This window comes from Melospiza georgiana, chromosome 1 (genome assembly GCF_028018845.1).
Source record: "Melospiza georgiana isolate bMelGeo1 chromosome 1, bMelGeo1.pri, whole genome shotgun sequence".
Taxonomy (NCBI): Eukaryota; Metazoa; Chordata; class Aves; order Passeriformes; family Passerellidae; genus Melospiza; species Melospiza georgiana.
The window spans coordinates 38640484-38652784 of NC_080430.1; the positions used below are offsets into that span (position 1 = coordinate 38640484).

The window sequence follows — 12301 nt, forward strand, 5'->3', positions numbered from 1 at the left end:
GCGGCGCGCGGCCTCCGCCAGCCCCCGCGGACGCGCGCGCCCCCATCCCGTCACTTCCCCCCCCCCACCCCCTTGCCGAAGCCGCGCGCGCGCCCCCGCCCTCCCGCCCCTCCCTCGGCGCCCGCGAGCGCCCGGGATAATTGGCTGGCGGGCGCGCGCGCGCGGCGCCGGGCGGACGGGTGGGGGCGCGCGCGCGCGGAGGCGGTGGCGGGGGTGCGCGCGCGCGCGCGGCAGCGGCTTCACTTCTCTCCGGGCAGCGGGGGCAGGAGCGGCGGCGGCTGTCGCTGCTGCTCGGGAGAGACGGGAAAGGGGAGAGGAAGCCGAGAGCGAGGAGCGCGGGGCAGCGGGCTCATGACTCAGTGAGCGGCTGCAGCCCCTTTCCAGCCCCGCGCCCGGCCGGAGTCGGGGCGACCGCGACGGATTGTCCCGCAGCTTGTGCCCGGCGCCAGCGAGAGAGAGACCTGCGCTCGCCTGCAGGTAGCGGCGGCTTTCCCCCCGTCTCTGCCGGGGTACACCTACCTCTGCCCCGGCTGAGCTCCCCGTCTGCCTCCCCTCCCCCCGCCGGGCTCCTACCCCCCCGTCGCTCGCCATCCCTCCCCCACGGCAGCACCCTCTCTCTCCCCCACGTTTATCTGCCACCCTCGGTCTCTATCTTTATCCTTCATCTTCCCTGCCCTCTCCGCATCCCCCCGGTGCTGCCTGGTACCCCCTTGCCCCCCTTGTCATCCTCGGCCGTGCCCTTTCATAGCAACCGTCCCGGCCGCCCCCCCGCCGCCCCCGGCCACCTCGGCATCTCTGGCGGCGCTCCCCGCTCCCCCAGGCTCCATCCAGCCTCCATTGCTCCTCAGCACCCCCACACCCTTTCAGCAACTCTTCCGTGTCCATTTGTCCTGCTCGCCCTGCTGCGGGCGGGAGCAGCGACCACCCCCGCTCCCCACCCCCGCTCCGCATGGTCCCCGCGGCACTCTCTGCGCCCCTGGGGCACCCCCTGCCCCCACCGCCACCGAGCCTCCCGGGATGCGCTATCCCACAGCCCCGCCGCCGCCCTGGGCACCCCGGGCTGGAACCCCTCGGGAAAGGAGCCCCCACCCCCGCGCCCCAAGGAGCCCGCAGCCCAGCCCTCTCCCTTCCCGCATGTGCCCCCGACGTCTTCCTCTCTCAGTCTCCTCCTCCTCCTCTTCTCGGTCTTCTCCTACTTCTCACCCCGGCCCGGCCGCCGCCCGCCCGGCCGTGGGAGTGCGGGGGGTGTGTGATTTGGGGATGCTCGTGGCCCCCACCCGCTCCGTGCGGCGGGGGCTTCCCGACCGGAGAGTGCCCACGCGGGGCCGTGGGAGCCCGGGGTTGCCGTCCTGTCCCGTCCTGTCCCATCCTTCCGGGTGCCCCTCTCCGTGGCGGACCCTCCTCTTGCACAGACCGGGCTCTTTCTGCCTGCCGTCCCGCGATGCTGAGGTCTTTTTGCCCTTTATGGTTCCTAATGAAGATGAAGTAAGGCGGCTGCTGCCATTGCTGCTCGTGGTGGACCCTGCAGAAATACACAATTTATCTTGGCTTATAGGAAATTACGAGCGCTTTAGAAAGACATCATCACTAGCTCTGCCGCCCTTGGGACCCATCTGCACATTGCCAGAATCTTGCTATCCCCGACTGGTGGATTTTTAAATTTTTTTTTCTTTTTTTTGGTGCTGTGTGATATCTGATAATGACTGGTGGTTTGGGGTATTTTTGTCTTTGGTTTTTTTTGTTGGTTTGTTTGTTTTTGTTGTTGGTTTGTTTGTTTTTATTGTTGTGGTTTTGGTTTTGCTTTTAGTTTGAGGAGGAAAGGGAAGGTGCCGGTGGATACATTTGACAAAAGCAAAATATTTTGGACACCCTTCACTTCAAACTGATAGTTGTAGTTACACTTGGAAACTCTCTCGGTGCTGATTCATCTCACGTTAAGACAGAGACTTTTAAGTTCCCCTTCATTCCTTCCTCTGCCCCCTCTCCTCATTTTTCTCTGCACAACAGCAGGGAGGTTAGCAACCCCCGTCTGAATGTAGAATAGCCTGGCAGCCGGGAACCTGGACATGGTGTGTCTTCCCTCTTGCCCTGCCTGACACTTGCAAACACACAGCTCAAGGAGCATCTTGTATTTCTGTCTGTATTAGTGGCAGCAAAATGTTTTCTTGGCAGTGTCATCCTCTCAGTTGACTTTTTCCCCCCATTCTCTTACTTGTTCATATGTTTGTGTTGTCTTCTAAGCTTGACCCCATTAGAAGTGTCTAATTTCAGGCCCCTTAAAACACGCTTTTACCGTGGTATTGAGCATCCCTTGAACAGAACTTCCTAAAATTGCAGGTTTTGTGAGGAGAGGGAATAGGAAGAGTTGCGTGGATGTTAGAAAGAGGAACAGGGACAGAAGGAGAAAAGAAAAAAACACCCAAAAGCCAGCAACACCCCCCTCCCCCAGAAACTAGCCAGACAGCAAATGACAGATTTAAACATTTTCCTCTTGTAAATGCTGGCGTTACATGTTACAGTAATTATATGCTCTGGGCTACTGTTACAGTGTTTGTCTGCTGGATAGTAACCTGAACTTATGAAGTGAATACAGTTGTTTTTTGGATAATAGTAATATTTATAGCCAAGATTATTCATAGCAGATGTCCTATGCATATAAGCATTATTAAATATGCTTTTAACTTTCTGGCCTGCAGTGTTAAAGCCTATGTACATTGTGAAGAGAGAATTTTTCTCTTTAAAATTAGATGTATTAAGCAAAGGTCAGAAGTAAAATCTAGGGCAAATAAAGGACAACATTAGGTGTTATAAAAAGAGATGAGGTTGTATTTTAGCTTTATATGGAAGCAAGGAAAATGGGTACTTACTACCAAAATTGCATTATAGTTGCATATTGTGACTTTTCAGAATGTGATACTTTTGTTGTTTATTACCTCTAAGTGTTCTGCTGCTTTACCTTGAAATCTCACAACCTGGATTTAAATATCTGAACATCAGCCTGTGTAAATTTATGGATTATGTTAAATGTATTGTTGTAGCTGTACTATAGGAGAAATTGTTCTCTAGGAGTGGACATTTTTTATATTTTAATTTTAAGATAGAAACTCTGCATTATTTCAGTTATCTTAATGAGCAGGTTGGGTGTTATGTATTTATATATATTTAGATTCAAAAATATTATTTTCTGTTATAAAATCAAAAATGCACCTTAAGCTGATGAAGGGAAACTTTAGTCACATATCTGTCACTTGGTATTGATTGCTGTTTGTTTTAATGCCTAAACATTTTGAAGGGGAGCCATACTTCCAGAATTCTTTTTCAGTATAGCTTCACAAGATAGACAAAAGAGACGTAATTCCTCCTGAAGTTAGTTGGATGTGTCAATAATGCCTAAAGAGATTATTTCTTCTACTCCATAGTGTGTATTATGTGATAGTATTAGATCTTGGCAAGGGTTTTCAGTATAGGAGTACATTTATTTCTATTTTGTAATAAGAACACTTAGGCCTTTTTAAAAAGCATCCTTTTCAATATAGCCCTTGTTGGCATTGATATTAATTTACTTTTCCTTTGCTGTCTCTTTCCATAAATATGTACAGGGAGATGAACTTTGTTTAATCCATAGAACAAGCATGGTTGAATCTGAGCCTGAAATCTCATTATTCTCCCTTGAGCGAGTCTTAAAACACATAATAGTCAAGGTGAATAGTTTTGTTCTTAATTGTGATGATGTCTGTACATAGGTAAGAGGAAAAGAGAGTCGAAGTTCACAGCAATTTGAAACTCTTCGTGTATAAAAGAGCAAATTCTTCATTCAGACAGATTTGATCAGAAAACCACCCAGATATATGGGGATTGTGTGGGTGTAAGCAAGTAACATTTAGGCCTGTGTGCTTTTTATTAAAAATCTCTAGAGAAGGATATATAACACAGGTATATAAAGTACAGATTTGGAGTTAAAGGAAATACCTGGGTTTCACTTGGTTTTAATTTGGTTTTGGTTTTGTTGGTTTGGGGTTTTGTTTGGTTTTGGGTTTTTGTTTTTTTAAAATCAATCAGTGCCACTGACTGATATGCAAATTCAGTAAGGGTTTTTCATGGACATCTGTCCTTCATTAGAACAGTTTGAGAGTTTGAGAAGTCATGACAGCTGTAACAGTGGGCTTGTAATTCCTCATCTGTCGGCGTATTGTTATACTATTTAAAATGAAGGAAGACATTAAAATAGCTAACTAGTATCAGAAGTGTGTGAATAAAGCATTAACTTGACTTCTGAAATATGCTGAGATTTCTTGCTGCTCATGTTCTCTGACGAGTTTGTTGCCTCATGTTGCCTGAATGAAATGTCAGGAAAAAAACTTGGTTATATCCTCTACCAACGTGCTCACCGCTTTAGTAAATACAAACAGTCCTGTGTTAGAGCATTTCAGTTCTGTGTTTCCATCAAGCATGCCAAGATGTGGATTTTGTAATGTGGAAACCCACATTGTACACTTGGAATGAGCCCACAGATTTATTTCATATGGGATAACAGAGAGTCCTAAGATAGTAATAACTCTCAGTTTTTAACTAGCTGTGGTAGATTTGAACTGGTGGCATAGTTGATGGGACAGCTAACTGATGGTGTTGCTGAGTGGTTGGAAAGCATAATTCACAGTGAATGGTTTTACACTTGCAGCATTATGTTTCCCACTTAACTTCAGTAACTTCTGGTTTTCATATATATATATGTGTGTGTGTGTGTGTGAAGAGTTTGGCATGGGGATTGGTTTGTGTGTTTGTTTTGTATTTTTTGGTTGTGGGTTGGTTGGGGTTTTTTGGGGGTGGCAGTGGTATAGGGTTTAAAATTGCCAGCTCCTGGAATATTGTTAAGATGCTTGTGGCAAAACTCTTCAGTACGAGGATTACTGAACTACTGTGACACAAGTGTTTTATTAGGACAAAGACATGTATCCCATGTGTTCTTTCCTTAAGCATGTAAGAAATACAATTAGGCAGTTTCTTCTCAAAAAACTAACTTCAGTCATTTGTCTTTGTTCAGTGCAGCATCTGCCATGTCTACAGAGGGGCAGAGAGTGGATGATAGTCCAAGCACCAGTGGAGGCAGCTCTGATGGAGATCAGCGTGAAGGTGTTCAGCAGGAACAAGAAAGGGAGCAAGTTCAACCCAAGAAAAAAGAGGGAAAAATATCAAGCAAAACAGCTGCTAAATTGTCAACTAGTGCTAAAAGGTACAGTGTTTCTCCTGGTTGTTTCTTCCTTTCTCTTCTTTCAGCTGGCCATCAGATCCATGTAGTGACTCAGTATATTAATTTTCTGATTGTTTTATTATAACATTATGTATCAGTGTAATAACCTTTTGAGACTGGTCACAATAACGAGACCTGTATACTTTTTCTGTTCTTTCTCAGTTTGCCTCTTTCACATGGTTTTAATAGTTGCTTGCATGATAAAAGCTGACATTTTTTTATTGCTAATAAAACTCAGACAGTTTTGTAGCCTTATAAAATATATCTCTGTATATGTATGTATGACTGATGTTGAGACTTGTCAGTGTAACTTAAAGTTAATTAGCCATAAACATTTCAGACAGTTCAGTAACTCAGCATGTTAGGACTACCATAATACCTATTGCCATGAAGTACTGCCTTTTCTTTTCCCAGATGGTCAGGTCAGAAATACTTGAGTGAACAACAAATGTATGTTGGTTTCATTACTTTAAACTGTGATCTGTTTTAATACCCATTTATTTTCCCTCCCTTTTCTGATTGAGATGAAAGGTTGGTTTGTAGAATAGCTATTTAAATTATTCTATGCTATCATGTCCATCTCCAGATAATGATTGTCTTGCTGGGACCAGACAGAAGGAATTTACAGCTTAGTGTTGCTTTGCTAGTACACATAGGGTTGTAAGTCTGGGCAAGTGGGAGTATAGTGATTGAAGTTAAAAAGCACTCATAAAATAATCTGACAAGAGACCAATTCTGCGAATTGTCCTGATGCAGAATTCCCAGATCTCATTTCTTTGCTAGTCCAAGGTAGTGTAAACTACAAGGGAAAACACTGGAGTTGTACCACTGTGGTGCTGTGGTAAAGGAGAAGCACCAAGCCCCTGCTGCCATAATTTATAACATATGCATGTAGTCAGAGTCTGTAAATAATACTATATAAACATGTGCATACATCTAGTCAGGATTTGAGTCTTGTTTTGCCTTAATCCGTCCCTTACCAATTCAATCAATTTCTAAAGTATCTTTAGATACTTTAGTAAAGATACTAAAGTACCTTTTGTCTTTCCAGTAAGGTACTGTTATGTCATGCTTTTCTTCTGCTATAGATTCCTTTCTTACAGCTAATTTTTCTTCATTTTTAATTCCCTGGAGAAATACTTTCTGGACACACTTTCCTGCTGTGACGCTATTAGGAGATTACCTGGTCATATCACTTGCAGAATGACCAGCAAAACTTGCCTGTGTTTCCTTTTATGACAAGAAGGGAAAAAACCCGCACCCAGCTTTCACTACAAAATCATGATGTTATTAATGTAGTTAATCCTCACAGCCGTTATGGTTTCTGGTCTTCTTCTCTTTCGTCTGCTTCCTGCTATTATTTTTTTTTAAATATTAGAAATATTGGATTAGTCATGACTTTTAGGGTCATAAAAACAGTTTCCAGCATCTTTAGAAAGCAGTCTGTGTATTGTGAACTTTGTACAATGCCTGGTGTAATGATGCTAGAATTCTGACAAGGGCCTGTGGACACTATCCTATTAAAAAATTAATAATGATATGTCAGAAATTGGTCTATTAATCTTAGCTTTGTATCTTCAAAGCTTAGAGCTTTTATCAACAAGCATTTTACAGAGATAAAATTACTTAAACCTTTTAAAGTTTAATCATATCTGCTTATGGTTCTGCTGTAACTAATTATGCCATCAGTTGCTGACTTCAGTACATTTGCCAGTTAGACTCTAAAGCTAGTTTCACATGTGTAGTAATATTGATTATACATTTTAGAAATATACATTTGATTATACATTTTAAAAGCTGACATGACTTACAATAGTTGTGTAGATATGTGTACAGTATTTTTGAAGAGAAATGTAATTTAGGAGTGCTGGTTGTTGCAGCCCTTTCTGGAAGGATTACAGAAACAGTTGTTGTAGTAATGGGAGTTTTTAGTTGTGTAACTTTTTCCCCTTTTTTTGTTTTTGACTATTCAGTAGTTTGTCATAGTGTTAGAATTGGAATTGCACCTTCTCTAATCTGGACAGGTTTTCATATCACAGGTTTTGTTTCTGTGCTTTTTAATTAAAATCAATTGCGTCTCAAGAAAGCCAAATCAGAAATTAGAGGCTAAAAAGGAGGGGTGTAGCATAAAGGAAGGAAAAATGTCTTAAAGCCCTTAATATGTAATAAATATTCCAAAAGTAGTCTGTTATGAAAGATCTTCATAGTAATATTGTTATTTTAGTTCATTATGAATGAGAAATAGTGCAGGTTTAATAAGGCCTTACTCTGGTACCTTTATTATGGTGAAAGGAGTCAACTGCTAAACAATCAGTAAAAACACTCAAACAATAGAGTGTAGCGCAATTGTGGCTTTTGTCAAGATTCCTTAATTTCTTTAAAAGCTTCGAACACCAGCAGGTTCACTGGAGCTAAAGTCACAGACTACACGCTTGATTCTAACCTGAGTTTGGAAATCAGATTTTCTCACCTGGAAAGCTTTTTTGTGCGCATGGAATTCTAGCCACAGTTCTTTTTGGATTGCATTATGATACCTACTGTATGTGGAGGAAGGTTTGTGCATCTCTATTTGGAAGACTCCTCTTTTGCTTTTCATTTATGTTTTATGGAGTCAGTAAAAGAATTTTCAGTAGCATGAGGTTTTATAATAATCAAGATTTAGCAGTGTGCTGACTTTTGCTTGTGTAATTGTAAACTGCTCCCTGTCTTGTGTATGAATATACTGTTCATGCAGCTTAACTGCTTTCCAAAGTGATCTCATTACAGAGGCTGTGTGACACCACTCATATTTCTATTTGAGTAAGATTCTTGGTATTGAGATATGGAGTTTCTTCTGTTAGCATTGCTGTGGATGGCATCAAGAAGGCAGAATGCCATCACATGCTGTCCTTCTCTGTTAATACTTCAGGACTAGCTGCTGTACAGGTGTAATAGCTTACAGCATATGTCGTGCAGTGTACTGGTCCTTCAATTTTCCTCACCCAGAGGGCATCACCTTAAATAGCAACCTTTCTTACCCAACATGTCAAGATTGAGAAACTCGCTGCATATCACAATTACAGTTCAGACATGGAATTGAATTGCTGTCCTTGAAAACAGCAGGCATCTTGTTACCTCTTAAGTAGCAAATCTTAGCATGACCTTTGGATTGAGAGAAGTGTAACCATTCTTGGCTGACATAGAAGCTCAACAAATAAATGTATTGTTTTGCTTGGCTCCTGAAGTTGCTGGTTGAAAATCTGTAAACCTTTATGGCCAGTCTTGACATTTTTTAATAAATATCTGTGCCTGCAACAAATTGTGAACTGTAGTTGTACAACTTTAGTTGTAATATTTTAATTATTCAGAGAAGTTGCAGCCTTAAGGAGGAGCAAATAAGCGATAAATTAAATTGGTTCGAAATTCAACAAAACTGAGTATTTCCCGCCCCCCCATCTTTTTTTTTTTTTTTTTTTTTCCTGAGAGGTTCATCACAGAATCTGGAAATGATATTTAGCATGTTGAATATGACGGCAAAATATGGAGTGCTTTTTCTTACAAGAAATATCCTTGTCATTTATCCATCTTTTTATAAGTAGCTGAGAATATATCTTTTGTTCCAGTTTGAACCTAACCATCTTTAGATCAATTTCCTGCTCAGTCACAATTTATTTAGTATTTAAATGCATAAATGCATACCAGTGACTGCATTTTTAAGTATGTTCTAAGTAGTATATTCTTTGATATAAGCTATTGATTCATCTGACTTTTATGGGTAGAGAGACATGTAGTTTAGAAAAGCAGATGTGGTAAAAAGAGGTTATTGTCATGTGGTCCTTTATTTTATTTCATTTCCTAGTAATAATGTTGGGAAATTCTCTAACACGTTCACATCTTTCTTAGCTTTAGGGAATTGTTCCATGAAGGAAACAACTCAGTCCCTTTTGGCTTGGTACAGTAGTAAATATGTGTCTGTGAGAATTAATAATATTTGAAATCCACAATGTACTTTCATGCTTCTGAATGTACGAGTAGATTAACCTTTGCACCATTACTGGAAGGCAACTGTGTTTGTTCTTTTTTGTTAGTTAAAGTGAGGGATTTTTTTTTATATATGTGTGTGTATTTACATGAGAGACAAGAGTCAGATGACTTCTCTAAGACCAAACAAAGTATCAGATCTGACATTGCAAATTAAATGTCTTATGTGTGCAGCCCAGGGCTTTGATTACCAGCAAGGGCCTCACCTCCTGCCGTCATCCCCATTGTCCAATATGTAATAAACCATAGTGTCACTAGTTTAAATATAAACTGGATATTTGTAATTATTTCAATATAGAGGTATTTTCCCTCTCTGACATTTTTAAACATAACTGTTATTGAGGCAGAATATCCAAAGAAACAGATGCCAGAAAGGACCCTGAAAAACAATGTTTTGTTGCCGGAGGCCGCATTTTCTCGCGGTGAATCCTCTGTGGTCAGCGAAGGAAATGAGGCACGTCCTCTCCTGTGGCAGATTCTGAGGGCAGCTCGTGGGGATAGAGACGAGTGCCAGAGCACGTGCAGACAAAGGGCAGCTCGCACACTGGAGGTCTCTATCAGTGCAAGGCTCTCTGGGATGCTGTCCGATGATTTAATTGTAACGTTGAATGCTGTGACATGTGAACAAGCTACGTGTCAGCTGTTCTACTGAAACTGTTTATGAATGAGCTCTCAGCGTGAATGCAAGGTAAATTAAGGTTGCAAGAAAAGAAATGTAAGGTGTATAAAATAATTTTTGTTTGGGACACCACAGAGCAGGAGAATAAACATGGACAGCTTGCTGAGGAGCAATTGATGGACAGTATTGTACTAATATGTTTATCTTGTTTGTATAAAAATGATAATGAATTAAACATCTTTGTCTTAGATGTTTGCAAGAGCAATGATGTCTTTTGAACATTAATAGACAGTACCATCTGATCAATTTTTACATCTTGAGGCAGAAAGGTGGTTTGTCTGTCTGCTCAATCACAGAATAGCTTGATAAAGGGCCATTTTAGTGCTCTTGGCATTAGAAGTTTTGGCTTGAACTAGAACAGATAGAGAAAATGAGAGACTTTTGTTTTCAGAAGGTAAGGAACGTGCTTTAGGGTTTAGCAGGAAGAATGTAAAGATTTTGATCTAGGACTGAAGTTGTTGTAGTTGTCAATCCATTCTTGATGTGCCTCATACTCACTCTAATGCCATGAAATATTAACTATATTTACTACTATATGTAAAACAAAGGAATGATCTCTGACTCCAAAAACAAGTGCAATGCCATCATTCTGTAACTTCAAAAAAGGCTGAGAAAGCAAAACAACTCATAAACCACAAAACTGAAGTTTCCATGCAGCCTAGGTTTTCTGTATTTTGAATTTGTGTATTTGTGTATAAATTTCAAAATCATGGCAGAATTTTGTAATATACAGAAGAAATATTTTAAGCATTCCCACAGTTATAAGATCTCCCTTCTAAAAGCTGTGATTTGTTAGGATTGTTTCAAATGGGCTAACTTTTAAAACAATATTTTTGTGCCTAAAATTCACTAATTAAAAAAGGGGTGACTTTCAGTGTTACTACAATGATTTTGTGTTTGATTAAGCGGACTGTGCCTGTGTTTTTATAAAAAAGTTGTGATATTTATTGGAGGAATTCTATATGCTGGAGGTGCAGACATCTCAATGAGTAGAAAAAGCAAGTAAAGATGAAATTGCTTCCCCTCTACAGAAATAACCTTGTGTGTTTGTGTGTATGTAGGGTATATACACCCAGCTATTCAAGGGCATGGCTTGGGAATGTCCAGAAATCCTTAACAACAAAGTTGCCCTCCCTGGAGTTAAAACTCTGGCAGGATGCCTGTCATGTCTTTATGGGGTGACCTGGAGGATATGGCAGAATCCACTCCAAAGTTTTGAGATGGCAGCAAGTTGGGTGTGAGCATTTGGTACATGCAGGGGCATTTTATATTCTATATGCCAATATACCTGAATGCTTATTTTGATAAGCTATTTACTTTGCCTGCATTTATATGCATAGAAGTTAAAGAAAATTTAAGCATCTGGAAGAGTATTTTTATCTTTTCAATGCTGTCATCAGGTCTTAATAAATGATTATTACCTCTGCCTACAAATCTTACCCACGTATGTCCTAATTATTTCAGAATGTGAATGATAAAGTCTTGAGTTCCTGGTTCAGGCCAGTTCTTCTACTGCTGTTGGTCCATTTATTCATTAGAGCCATAAAATCAATTCATAGTGCCATAAGGGGAATTTTCATAGTGGCTGTGAGACTCCTAAACATGCAAGATTGTGTTTGGATTGTAGCAATATATAAAGAATTAAACTGCTCTTTTTTATTTTATACATGCCAATATACCTGAATGCTTATTTTGATGAACCATTTTCTTTACCTATATTTATATGCAAAATGGATAACAGTCATTTTTAACAAGATATGTGTAGGTCAGGCCTGAACCTTTGGCTTGTGGCTTGAGCACCTATCTCAGGAATTTGAGTGATATTATAGTGTTATTATTTCTTTTTTAGTGTAGGGAATAATAGAAATAGCAATCTGCTCTGTGCATGAAATCTTGTGAAGGAGAAGGCAAGAAAAAACTGCTAAAGATGTATTGAATTGTTTTTATTTTCCTTCCTCCTTCTACATATTTATGTTTTTGCACTGAAGCCTGTGGAAAAAGCCTTGGCTATAGTTTATAGGGAAGGTGGCATTCACAGTCCTGCTTATGGCATCATAATCTGGCAAGTCTTTGGGAACTGTAAACTCCTACGAGTTCCTTTGGGAGCTCTGTATCGTATTCTGCATACTTAAATTTCTTCAGAGGTCAAGATGCTGGCTCTGATGCAGATGCTGGTGTAAGGGAAAAGAGCCCCCATTGCCAGCTGTGGCAGAGATCAGCTATTCAAGGACTTGGCTGGGAAGCGTCAGCCTGGGAATATCCAGAAATCCTTAACAACGAAGCTGCTCTCCCTGGAGGAAGAGCTCTGGCAGGATGCCTGTAATGTCTTTATTGGTGACCTGGAGGACATGGCA

General features: G+C 41.2%; 1 protein-coding gene across 2 annotated transcripts in view; it reads left to right on the forward strand.

Annotated features, from left to right (window-relative positions):
• The first annotated feature begins 222 nt into the window (after positions 1 to 222).
• LOC131084372 (ubiquitin-conjugating enzyme E2 E2) overlaps positions 223 to 12301 on the forward strand; it is a 199080-nt gene continuing 187001 nt past the window's right edge. Inside the window, exons 1-2 of one of the 2 annotated variants that reach the window (XM_058025786.1) lie at positions 223 to 477; positions 5047 to 5230. In XM_058025786.1, coding sequence (XP_057881769.1) covers positions 5055 to 5230 — 176 coding nt within the window. In that variant the 5' untranslated portion in view covers positions 223 to 477; positions 5047 to 5054. Of the gene's footprint in view, positions 478 to 5041; positions 5231 to 12301 lie in introns of both variants that reach the window. The other variant, XM_058025795.1, reaches the window with a different exon arrangement.